At 41.6% G+C, this 12,950-nt stretch overlaps 1 protein-coding gene across 4 annotated transcripts in view; it reads left to right on the forward strand.

Moving 5' to 3' along the window:
- Nucleotides 1-12,950, forward strand: part of LOC138216056 (butyrophilin subfamily 2 member A2-like) — a 35,176-nt gene that overhangs the window by 7,900 nt on the left and 14,326 nt on the right. For 3 of the 4 annotated variants that reach the window (XM_069198297.1, XM_069198294.1, XM_069198296.1), the window contains 5 exons: nucleotides 8,135-8,413; nucleotides 10,098-10,211; nucleotides 10,433-10,483; nucleotides 10,751-10,777; nucleotides 12,634-12,666. In XM_069198297.1, coding sequence (XP_069054398.1) covers nucleotides 8,135-8,413; nucleotides 10,098-10,211; nucleotides 10,433-10,483; nucleotides 10,751-10,777; nucleotides 12,634-12,666 — 504 coding nt within the window. The remainder of the gene's footprint in view (nucleotides 1-8,134; nucleotides 8,414-10,097; nucleotides 10,212-10,432; nucleotides 10,484-10,750; nucleotides 10,778-12,633; nucleotides 12,667-12,950) is intronic. The other variant, XM_069198295.1, reaches the window with a different exon arrangement.

The raw sequence follows: 12,950 nt of genomic DNA on the forward strand, positions 1-12,950 counted from the left end.
CAATTTAACATAAACCTTTACAACAAGCCATAAAACAAAATTGTACATATTATAATTATAACTGAGAAGACCAAAGAGGCATTAAAAAGACCACTGAAACTATAATAATGAATCTGATCATTATTGACAATTTAATAATAATAATTATTCTTAAAATGCATAATTAGAGAAACGAAGTTTCAGATGTACTGTAAATAACTTTGCAAAAAAATAAAGAGCCTTTAAACAACAGGCAAGATTGCAGTTTGTGAACATTTTCACAACTTTAACTTAAACAATATCTGGCACATGGTTTTAGAAACTTTAATTTGAATAAAGCGGATCCCAGGTGTAAGTTATTTAGCATTATTTAACATGCATCAGTCAAAGCGTTCTGAAGTCTCTCAAAAATATAGAAATGTAACAAAATGGGCAACCGATTCTTTTAATGAAAGTAAAAAAATAAGCACCAATAGCATGTCCACAACTAACTTAGACGTTGCATGACTTTAAACACATGACAAAACGGGCTTTGATAATTATTTATGGGTTTAGATAGTTCTTAACACTTTTTATCCACAAAAAATGGGTGATTTTGGGTGAAACCCTGTGTAAGATGTACGTTTTTCTTTTACTTGATAATTAAACATTTTAAACACACTACCAGCACTCATATTACCCTGCAACTCACAAATGGTAGCATACTGAAGCTAAGCAGGTAGGAGCCTGGATAGTACCTGGATGGGAGACCTCCTGGGAAACACTAAGGTTGCTGCTGGAAGAGGTGTGAGTGGGGCCAGCAGGGGGTGCTCACCCTGCGGTCCATGTGGATCCTAATGCCCCAGTATAGTGACGGGGACGCTGTACTGTAAACAGGTGCCGTCCTTTGGATGAGATGTAAAACCGAGGTCCTGACTCTCTGTCGTCATTAAAAATCCCAGGGTGTTTCTTGAAAATAGTAGGGGTGTCACCCTGGTTTCCTAGCCAAAATTCTCCATTGGCCCTTATCAATCATGGCCTCCTAATAATTCCCATCTATGAATTGGCTTCATTACTCTGCTCTCCTCCCTACTGATAGCTGGTGAGTGTTCTGGTGCACTATGGCTGCTGTTTCATCATCCAGGTGGATGCTGCACATTGGTGTTAGTGGAGGGGAGTCTCCATTACCTGTAAAGTGCTTTGAGTGGAGTGTCCAGAAAAGTGCTATATAAGTGTAAGTAATTATTATTATTACTTTGATTTTGTAAACCAACACATACATTGTACAGATAAAAATGACATTTATTCTGCACTCTTCCTGTGGTGTGAAGCAATCAGCAGGTCATTGAGGAAACAGAGCACTAACACACTCTAATGATTAAAATGACAAAACATGGTGTCTGAAAACACAGACATAGACATAACACCATACGTCAGTGTAGACATTACAGGGCATACAGTCAGTGAGACGGTGTTGATAGTACAGCAGTGGGGGGTGGTCAGCAGGTGGCGATCAGTCCGTGTGCTGTCTGGAATTCAGTAATCTAATAGTCTGTGGGAAAAAAGTATTCCTGAGCCTGGTGGTGCTGGCTCGCAGGCTGCGATTCCGTCTTCCAGAAAGCAGGGGTGTAAAAAGATTGTGAAAAGGGCGAGAGCGGTTTTTGATGCTGGTGTGTGCTCTCCTGACACACTGTTGTAGATGTTCTGGATTGTGGGCAGAGAAGTCTTGGTGATGGACTGGGCTGTCTTCTCCACATGCTGCAGAGCTCCCTGGTCAGAGACAGTGCAGGTCCCATACCAGATAGTCATGCACCATGTCAGGATGCTCTCGATGGCGCACCTATAGAAACTGGTGAGGATGGAGGGTGACATTCCGGCTCTTTTCAGTCTCCTCAAGAAGTGGAGACACTGTTGTGCCTTTTTGAATAAATGTGATGTACTGTGGGTCGAAGAGAGGTCTTTGTATATGTACACTCCCAGAAACGTGAAGCTGTGCACTAACTTCACCGCTGAACCATCCACACACAGTGGAGTGTGGACAGCCTGAGTCCTTCTGAGGTCAACAGTCATATCCTTGGTCTTGTCGACACTGCAAGCTGCTCCACTTCATCCCTGTAGGCTGATTCATAGCTGTTAGTGATGAGACCCACAACTGTGGTGTCATCAGCATACTTGATGATATGATTACTGCTGTATTTGCCAACAGAGTTGTGGGTTAGCAGAGTATGCAGCAGTGGGCTGAGCATGAAGCCTTGCAGTGCACCGGTGTTCAGAACGATGGTGCTGGAAGTGGATCCTTACAGCCTGGGGCCTGTCGGTGAGGAAGTCCAAGATCCAGTTGCACAGTGGAGTCTTCAGTCCCAGAGAGGATAGTTTGTGTACCAATTGTTGGGGGATGATTGTATTGAATGCTGAACTGGAGTCTATGAACAGCATTCTTACATAACAGTCTTTACCCTCCAGATTGATTAGGGCCAGATGTACTGCAATGTCGATGGCATCTTCGGTGGATCTGTTGTGGCATTAGGCATACTGGTGTTGGTCTAAAATGGTTGGGATAGAGGCCTTGATGTGTGACATTTCCCTCACGACTTTTCATCATGGTTGCAAATCTCGTTTTGGGCAGTGAAGGTACAGTGAGGTCGCCTCATTTTGGAAGCCAATCAAAGTGGAGCTCACCGGAATAAGAGGAGGAGCGCCGCACGAAAGTAAACAAACAAACCACAAGCAGGAAACATCGAACAAAGATCTGTGATAGCTCCAAAATTCGAAGAGCCTCTCCTTCATTTGCAAAGTCCAAAACACTCGGTTTCCTTCCTTCTTTGCAGCCTTAATTGCTCTTCAATGTTTGTGGGCATTGTATGCAGTGTACTTCCGGTTGAGCGCTCATTGGGGATTGACTGTGGCACACACAAGAGCCCACCCCTACAACTCGCGACTCGCTACGAGAAAATTAAACCCATTTGCTGCAGGCAGTCATAGGGGCTGTGAACTGAGCCGCTGGGGGGTGTCACTTTACATGACTGACAGTAACGGGCACGCACTGCAACTGCCTACAACTCACTGTGATTTCTTTAGGATTATGTAAATGGAGGCTACAACTTAAAATCGTAGGAAAAGTAGTGTAGTGTGACGTCGGCTTTAATAGCTCTGATGAGTCATTGCTTTGTGCTCGGTTTTTTTGTTTTTTTAAAAATAGTCTTTTAGTGAAAGCTGTACCATCTCTGTTGGATTTATGTCAGGGGATTCAGTTGAAGTTTTACCCAGTTTCCTCTCTCTGCTTTAAGCCTCGCTATTGCTGCTGTGTTTCAGATCGTTGTCCTGAAAGATGTGTTGCTCCTTGATGTTTAACCACCACTTCCTCGAAGAATTCACGATCCATGTGATGTAGGGCATTGTGAATGAGTTAGACTTTGATACAGTACAAATAAATGTACTGTATCAAATTCAATGTGCTGTAGTGGCTTTAAAAACTATACAGCATCGAGCTGTTTGCATGTGGAACTTCTTTGTTAAAGTATACAAACTACAGTATGGAAAAACTTGTTTTGAAAAAACAGGACATTTGATTGATGATTGCCTTATGTTAAAGAGTGAGAAACAATGAGATCGGAGGGCATGCTATTGAAATTTCATCGCCACCCCTCAAGCAACACTGTCTATTCTACATAACCAACACAGGGCTGTGTAACACTCCTAACCTTTGTGATAACTGAAGAAGTATGGAGCTTCAAAGTGAAGTGTAAAGTGGCTGGAATACAGTAAGAGTTCAGTCCAAGCTGAAGAGAAAAGACTTGGTGCATCTCCTCTATCACATTTTAGCTTAGAGGTAATTGATTATTAAAGTTATTAATAATATCTTCCGTATAGCATTAAAAAAGAGGTGATACACAATGAAGAATTCCCCCAGAGCCACACAACATTGTCCATGCCCTTCTTATGTCTAATAACCCTGTTACACAAGGAAACAGCACATAAGTCTTTGTTTAAAGTTAATCGGCACATACGATCTCTGATGGAGTATCAGAGGTCACTTCATGGACTTCCTTCTTTGAAATAAAAAGTGCTGTAATAATGTACATTTTATCACAGTCTTCAATGCTTCTAGTTCAGCAGGATTTTCACAACAAGCACATTGTTTAATGAGGGTGACATTACCCACTATAGGACACAAGTTTGAGTTGGAGTGTGTGTTAATAAAACAGAGTGTGTTTTATTAAAGGTGTAACCCGTCTGTCTTCACTGTTATGGTACAGTTTCAACATATTGATAAGCTTTTCACCTATTTCTGTCAATTGCAAAAATAACCCTTCTTCCTTATACAATATATACAGTTTGGTTTAAAGTTTTAAAATCAAGTTAAACTGTTGGCTGATTACTGGCTGCTGAAATTATGGATTAAGCCAAAATATAGATTTTCTCAATTCAGATGTAAACCTGAAGGAGGTACATTGTTTTTACAATAAGCTATAATAGTGGACTATTTTTATGTATTCAGCATATAAGAAACAAACCAAACATAAAGCTCTGATCGTGCTTTGAACCACCTGGCTACAGTGCACTACATTACAGTGCTTTGCCCATTATCACAAGGAGAATAAGATTTAAAAAAAAAAGAAACAAATGTCAAAATGTGATATTTTAGCTGTTCAGTTACACGATTCCATATAAATATAACTATCACGTCGTATTAAATCAGTACAACTTTTTTTACAATAACAGCAAGTGGTGTTCTTGCTACGTATTCTTTAAAAAGTATAAAACGTTATAACGTTTAATGAAGTACAATACGTTTTATAATGTTAGAACAAGCACGTTAAAACCAGAACCCACTGAAAATTACCAAGTTAAAGACTTTGATGCATAACATATTTATGAAGAGGGTAGAATAATATTGTGTACTTTTGTCCAACTGAGAAATCTTGCTTTTATACAATATACCTAATTTTTAATTAGTTTAATGTTTAATATGTTGTAATAGAGAGCTTTAAATGATTAAAAGTCTAAACACTATACAACTTAAGTTCTGTAATTAGAAAAAGATTGTCCCTCAGCAGTGACCAGGATTTGAAATATGGCATTTTCTGGCATCAGCCTAAATGCTGCCTATTACTTTAAACTTCCCCAGCTCCACCTGGCAGTGTTACAAGGTGTAACACCTTTATTTGACCTTTATTTCTCTAGACCTTGAGGAACACGCATTGTGATTTGTATTTTGAATGGCTGGATCTCTACAAAATAATACAGTTTTTATTTTTACACAGTAGTCCAGCTACACAATAATTCACTGGATAAGACTGAATTGAACAACTTTCTAAGTTCCTTAATTCTGATCAAATCACAGTGAGAAACATTGGAATGTATTGAAATTACAGTGGCAAATTACAGAGTCCTTAATAATCACTGACTTCAATCAGCTGATTTTTCAGTCCCAGTGTGTATCCATACGGGACTTTTCTAAAAGCCATCATGTTTCACAGTTATCACAGTAAATAAAAGAACTCAGAGTGTAGTGAAGAACCACACTACACTACACAAACCCCTGGTCTGCACAGGCAGGTGTCACGGACGTCCGAAGGGACAAACCGTGGGGAGCAGGAGAGCGGAAAAAGACCCATATGCGTAGCGGCGAGACGGGAAAAAGGCCCGGGCTCATTCATGCAAAGAGTTCAGGAATGCCGTATAGAAACCTATGCCCTCAGGGAGCGGATGTGGGGCGCCCTGGTGCTAGGCGGGTCTCAGGACATCCGAACATCAATGCTGAGCGAGGACAGAGTGCAAGACCCCGGAAATATATAGCCCAAGGGAAAGAGAGGGACAGGAAGGACAGCAGACTGGAAACTAGGGACAGGACAGAGAAGGAGCGCCCTCTGGCTGCAGAGGGCGTGACAGCAGGGACATGAGAGAGCACTGAGGTTCCTGTGTTGTGATGTCAGCTTAGTCCTTACATTAAGACACTCAGTGTGAATACAGAAAAACACAACACAGTACAACACTGCACTACACACACTCCAGTCTGCACAGGCAGGGACATGAGAGAGCACTGAGGTTCCTATAATGTGATGTCAGCTAAGTCCTCACATTAAACAGCTTACATTCGAAGCCAAAAAGATCAGTTTTGGTCTCATGATACCATGAATGTGTTTTTTGTCACTCTCCCATGAAGCCCACATTTGTGAAGCAATTATCGATTGTCATGTGCACAGTGTCTCCAATCTCAGCCGTGGTAGACTGATTCCTTCAGAGCTGTCACAGGCCTCTTGGTGGCCTTCTTGATAAGCGCTCTTCTATCCTAGATACTCAGTTTTTGAGGACACCAGGTTCTTCACAGTTTCAGAATTGTTCCATCTTTTCTACATTTCTTTGTAATGGACTCTGCTTTGTGGGATATGTGATCTCTCAGAAATTCTTATACCTTTCCCCTGGTTGGTGCTTTTCCACAACCCACACACACTTTGAAAGTCCCATTGTCTTCAGGTAGATTTGTTTGGAGCTGTACTTATCAGTTGTGGGAGCTGTATTTACATTTGTCCTGAACTCATGTGAAACACTGAAATTGCACACAGGTGAATTCTATTCAACAAATTATGTGACTTCAATAGACATCTAGTTGCACTACAGCCTATTTAGGTGAGTCATAGCAAAAGGGGTTGAATATTTAATATTCTTTTTCAATCACTTGATTTATGTTTTATTTTCAAATTTATGAGGATCTGTTGAATACACAAAACATTCCGACATTATGGAGTGTTTTGTGTCGATCAATGACAAACAATCACAAATAAATACATTGTGATTCTATATTATAATGGTTAAATGTGAAAAAGTCCAGAGTCAGCATGAATACTTTTGACAGCCATTTTAAATTGCAATGTACTTTGTGTTGAGTTGTATTGTACCACACTGAGCTCTTATTTGCTATGTAGAGCTGAGCTGTGTTTTATTGTGTTGTGTTGATAAGACACAGCAGTGAAATAATGTTGCTGCTTTTCTGGGAGCAAAGACAGGAGCTGAGACACTGAGTGTATAAATGTGAGGATTGAGCTGACATCACAACACAGGAACCTCAATGCTCTCTCATGTCCCTGCCTGTGCAGACCGGGGGTGTGTGTAATGTAGTGTAGTTGTGTGTTGTGTTGTTCTGTATTCACACTGAGTGTGTTAATGCAAGCAATAAAGTGTACATAATCCCGAGAACACTGCCCCTACTGTGAAGCATGGTGGTTGCAGTATCATGCTATATGCTTCACTGCATCATGGCCTGTGATCGCAGAAGGAAAACTGGATGCAGCAGAGTCCAGAAGAATCCTGGAATAAAACCTGCTGCAGTCTGAGACTTCAGAGGAGATTCATCTTTCAGTACGACAGTGACAAAAAACGTACAGCCAAAGACACACTGCAGTGGTTTAAAAAGAAAACAGGTCAATGTTCTGGAGTGGCCCAGTCAAATCCTGGACCTCAATCCAATCAAGAACCTGGAGTTGGCAGGAGTTGGAAACTGCTGTTGACCAACTTTTCCCATCCAACCTGGGAGAGTCTGAGCAGTTTTGCAAAGATGAATGGACAAAAATTGCAGTGTCCAAATGTGCAAAGCTGGTAGTAACTTTTCCAAGAAAACTCATGACTGTAATTTCTGCCAAATGTGCCACTATCAAATACTAACTCAAAGGTGATGAATACTTAGGCAATCATTTTCCATTTTAGGAACAAAAAATGGATTTATTCCATACAGGTTTAAGAGCCGAAACGTTGTTTCCTTTCTTCTCTCTTCAGCAGGGAATTAACCTTTACTTGTTCCTTTGCAGCCGACGCATGCTGACGCAGCTCTCTACTTGAACATGTTCCATTTTCTATTTATAATTAATTTAGGAGAATCTGAAGTATTTTGTTTTCACTTTGCCACTTTATAGTATATTTTCTGTCAATGACAATAATATCCAGGTAAGTACATTATGATTCCATACTGAACCACAATAAAATGTAAAGAAACGTCCAAGGGGGTGAGACAAGTACTTTTGATACTCACTGTACATGAATTACACACTTTATACCTGAATGTTAATGTGGTGTTGACTTTTTAACCTTTCTGTGTTTGTTATAAAAAAGTAGGCAGCTAAATTTACTCCAGTGTGCTTTTATCAGCTGTTAAATTTATCCTGTTGTGTTGAATCTACAGCCCTGGGCTCCCAGCCCTCAGTGTCTCTCCTCTCCCCTGGAGGAGATCAGGCCCAGCTGCTGTGCAGATCAGAGGGCTGGTTCCCTCAACCTGCAGTGATCTGGACAGACAGGGATGGAAACGAGGTGACATCACAGCTGCACACAGTGGACATGGACAGTCAGGGGCTCCTCAGTGTCAGCAGCTACATCCCAGTCAAACAGGAGTCCAACATCTTCTCCTGCCTGGTGAGAAGTGCTCTTCCTATGCCAGACTGGGGATCTCAGCTCCACATAGCCAGTGAGTATTAAACATGAAAACTGGAGCTCACCTGTAACACAGCTGAGGTATAACACACACCCAGGGCATAACACACCTGGGCCACCGAGCACATCTTGCACTAGGAGCTTATTATGAAAGAACTCCACTCTAAACCCATTATAAAATTCAGCACCATTAAACAATCTGTGAAACACAGTTAAATTAGGAAACAGAAAACTTTCTGTAAATGTTTTGTCTGATAATCAAGTAAAAATGAAAAATCTTGAAAAATACAAAACTAAATCAACTCTACAGCTGTGAGTGTTCCAGCACTGATCTGAAAGCATAAAAGTACATTGTGAACTAATTACTTACTATAATGGTGGTAAAAAAGAAGCGCAACTCTCTTTGTTGGACTGAAATTTCAACGTTCATTACTGAAATAACAATAAACAAATGAGAATAATAGGAAAACCAAACAGTACAACAACAAAAACAACAGGAGAACAATAGCAAGTGTGAACATTAACAACAGTTGTCTTGCAGCCCTTCAGTATCTTGTGTGACCGTCTCTTACAGCCCCACTGCTTGACACTGCTGGCACATAGAGCCAATGAGCCTCTGAACCTGCAGTTGCGGGATGGTATCCTATTCCTGCAGAAGGGCCTGACGAAGCTGCTGGCCACTGGCAGGCAGAGGGTCACGTCTCTGGATGGTGCGATCCAGGGCATCCCAAAGGTGCTCTATGGGGTTCTTGGACATTCAATGTCCTGTTGGTCTGCTGAAACCTTCTCTGCAGTCGGGACACAGTGGAGCGACTTACTCCATAGTGTCTGGCAACTCTGGCACTTGACATGCCTGCCTGCAGCAGTGTGGCCTTTTTCTTGCAGTGATCTGAAATTTGAATTAAGGCCTTTTTAAAGGCGACCTGAACAGGTATTGTTCCACCTGGACCTCGTTGGGTAAATGTGCACCTAACGAGCATTTGTGTGATTGACAAGTTGCAGTGCCTCACTGCACAAACTGTATTGCTGGTCAGAGGGCTTAAATCAAATTGACACATTTTTGTGAAAGTACACAAGCTATAACTATAGTATTCTTATTCCAGAAAATGTTGCGTTTCTTTTTTCCATCAATATATATGTGATGAAGGAGGAGCTCAGCACCAGTCTGTTCAGATGAAGTGAACCTGTGTGCAGGAGGGGAGCAGGCTGGAGAGGGAACAGGCGGCGTGGTGTGTGCAGTAAACACACAGGAGTGAGGACAGGCAGGCACAGTCCAGGGTCTTGGTCCAGTGAAACAAGGGTCAGATCCTGGAAACATACGAGTGAAGCAGGAGAATCCAAAGTCAAGGAGGCAAACCGCTAAGAGTAAAGTACAGGGGAAAATCCAGAAGATTAGATCAGGATGGAGCAGGGTTGAAGCTAAGTAAACACAGAGGAGTATAACAGGCACAGGCGTGATCTGGGAATGAGGTGTAGTCAAGCCAGATCAGGAATCCAGAGGGAAACAGGTACTGCAGACTTGAGAGTCCAGAAGACTGTCAGAGCAGACTTAAAATAACCTGACCCACCTGATGCAATCTGTCAGGTAATCCAGGTTTCCTGTCTGATTGCATATATACTGATTGACAGGAGGGGCATGGTCAGCTGCTATCACTCCATGACACTACGTTCATTTAGCTTATTCTGAATATCAATCCACTTATTTATCTGTTTTTCAGGGGACTTTTTCCCTCCACCCTCAGCATTTGGATGGATGCTGACATTCTTCCTAACAGTAGCTGTAACTTTAGGAGCATCAGTACTTCTGCTGATCCAGTGGAGAAGAATGAACAGTATGTGCTCATTAAATATTCTGTATGTGTGTGTCTGAATATCTGTATTAGAATGAGTTTAAAATCCCACTATATGACAAAGTGTGAGCAACACAGGATACCTCCTCTTGGTTAAAGGGTCAGTGTACACTATATCTAGATCTGCAGACCCCAAGAGAGTGTCAGTGCAGAAGTTTGTGTCAGTCTGTGTCAGTGATACTGACTGTGTCTGTTTCTTACAGCAGAGGAGACACTGTGGGAATCTGAAATATATTATATCAATGCAGTAAATGGTGAGTAAATTAATGTGTTCTATGTATGCATTTTGAAGTGTGTCCAGATTAAATAATTTAAGTTTCTTCCTTTGTACCTTACTCACATTATGGAAAATAATTTTCTCAACATTACTTAATTTAATTTAAAAATGCACTGAAAGTAATTAAACAATTTAGTCAAACTGCAATTACAAAATGATAGTGTTAAAAGATTATATCAGTTTAATTATGTTTGTTTCATATTAGTGTGCTTTGATTGTTTAATTCATTCTTTATTATTTACAGGAACTCCTCTTCTTCAAGCAGAAATGGGTAAGAACCTCAGACTGGACTGACTGCAGTTTTCTCTACAGGACTGTGGTGTCAGTGTCTGAAAGGCATTGATCTACACGGTGCTGAAGAGCAAAGTACTGGACTGTCCTGTACTGAAATTAATTCAACTGAACTTGTACTTCCTACAGTATCTCATACAGGTGTCTCTTCCCCTGTAACACAATCAGACTGTTATAGTAAATACAGCTGCTGGAAATGGATCGAAAGTGTGACAGATCCTGTGAATTAAAGTAGTGATGTGATGATTGTAAGGGACTCCAGTGCTGCTCACTCTGTCAGAGAAGTGAGCTCTATTAACACACAGACACAGTACAGCTGAGGGCCAGTGATGTGAACACAGAGAGTCCACCTCACTGAGCTGGTTTCATTTATTTCAACATGTCCCTCGTGTGAGCAATAGGGTGGCACAGTGGTCAGTTTTGGGTTAGGTTCTGGACCTGTTGTGCTATCCCTGTGGAGTTTGTATGTTCTCCCCATGATTGAGTGGGTTTCCTCTCACAGTCCAAAGACATGCTGGGATACTGGTTAACTGGCTTATGGGAAAGCTGGCCCTGTTGTGAGTGTGTCTGTTTCTGTCTGACCTGCGATGGACTGGGGTCATGTCAGGGGTACCCTGTCTTGTGCCCGATACTTGCCTGGTCAGGCTCTTTACTCTCCACTTCCCACACAGTGGATAGAGATGGGCAGATGGACGTTGCTTCCTGTGTCTGTTCTCCATTCTTGTCAATGAGATCATACGCTGCCCCTGAGCTGCTGTGAGGAACAATAGCAACAGGAAACAGACATCAGGAGTCACAACTGTAAAGAAATTGCAGTTCAAAGATCCCTTTTAACACTGGTCACCACAGATTCCCTGACAGTTCATACTGAGATTGTCTAATTACAGTTATATCAGGTGTTCAGACTTACCTGTCAGGTCAGTCTGGTGTACAGTATACATATGCAGTGTCAGCATATCTGCGCCATCAGTTTCCTCACCACAAGGGTGTTTGTGTTTTACTGAGGCTCCTGAGAAGCACAGCTCAAGTACATGTGAAGGCCCAAACCTACTATCACTAATGGTCAGTCTTAAAGCCATTCCTGTCATCCTTATAGAACTGGGAAAGTGATCTTCTGTGTCTGTGTCTGTGTCTGTGATCCACAAATACAAACATTTATTAATTATATTATAATTCTATTTTACAGCAAAGAATTGCACTGATGTTTACTTGGCTCCACTGTATTAGAGCTTCAGTGCCCTGTCTGTATCAGACTGATACTGTCTGTGTGTTAGTCTTCCTGGATCAGGCCTGGTGTGGAGATGTGCTCACCATGGTGTGTGACTGGTCATCTCTCACCGTCCAGCTGATGTCCAGAGATATGGCAGTGTGATCGGTGAGCAGGACATCTCTGTATCATAGGCAGTGATACTTGTCACTGTGGGTACAGGACACTCAGACAGTGATACTGCTCACTGTGGGCATGGGTCAGTCAGACAGTGTGAGAGCAGTCAATACTGTAAATACAGAAAGTCAATGACAGCTCATCACTGTGGATAGCAGACTGTGTTTATGTTTTATTTTCTCTATAGTTCAAGCACCAGAGTCCTAGGTTGTCCTGTGATGTGTTTGTGTGTCTTATTGCCTTGTTCTGCTCAGTCTTATTGAGACTCCAGTCTTACAGCCACTGCTGCTCACACTCACTGACACTCTGATCCACACTGCAGTGGAGACTGGGGATCCTGAAATGGACTGACTGCAGACTGTAGTATAATTTCTGGTATAATAACAGATAAGAAGCAGTAATGTTCTTTAATACAATAAATAATTACTCTGTCTCTCTCTCTCTCTCTTCAGATGCTGTGAAGCGAGCTCCTATTCCTAAATCACGTATGTACACTTTGTGAAACTCTGCTGACTATCAGCACTGACTGTACTGACATCTTATTACCAGTGCGTGACTGTGATTAACAGTGTCTGTATCTCTGTGTTCCAGTGTGTGACTGTGATAAACAGTGTCTGTATCTCTGTGTTTTAGTGTGTGACTGTGATTAACAGTGCCTGTGTCTCTGTGTTCCACTGTGTGACTGTGATTAACAGTGTCTGTATCTCTGTGTTCCAGTATGTGACTGTAATTAAAAGTGTCTGTATCTCTGTGTTCCAGTGTGTTACTG

This window comes from Lepisosteus oculatus, chromosome 14 (assembly GCF_040954835.1).
Source record: "Lepisosteus oculatus isolate fLepOcu1 chromosome 14, fLepOcu1.hap2, whole genome shotgun sequence".
NCBI lineage: Eukaryota > Metazoa > Chordata > Actinopteri > Semionotiformes > Lepisosteidae > Lepisosteus > Lepisosteus oculatus.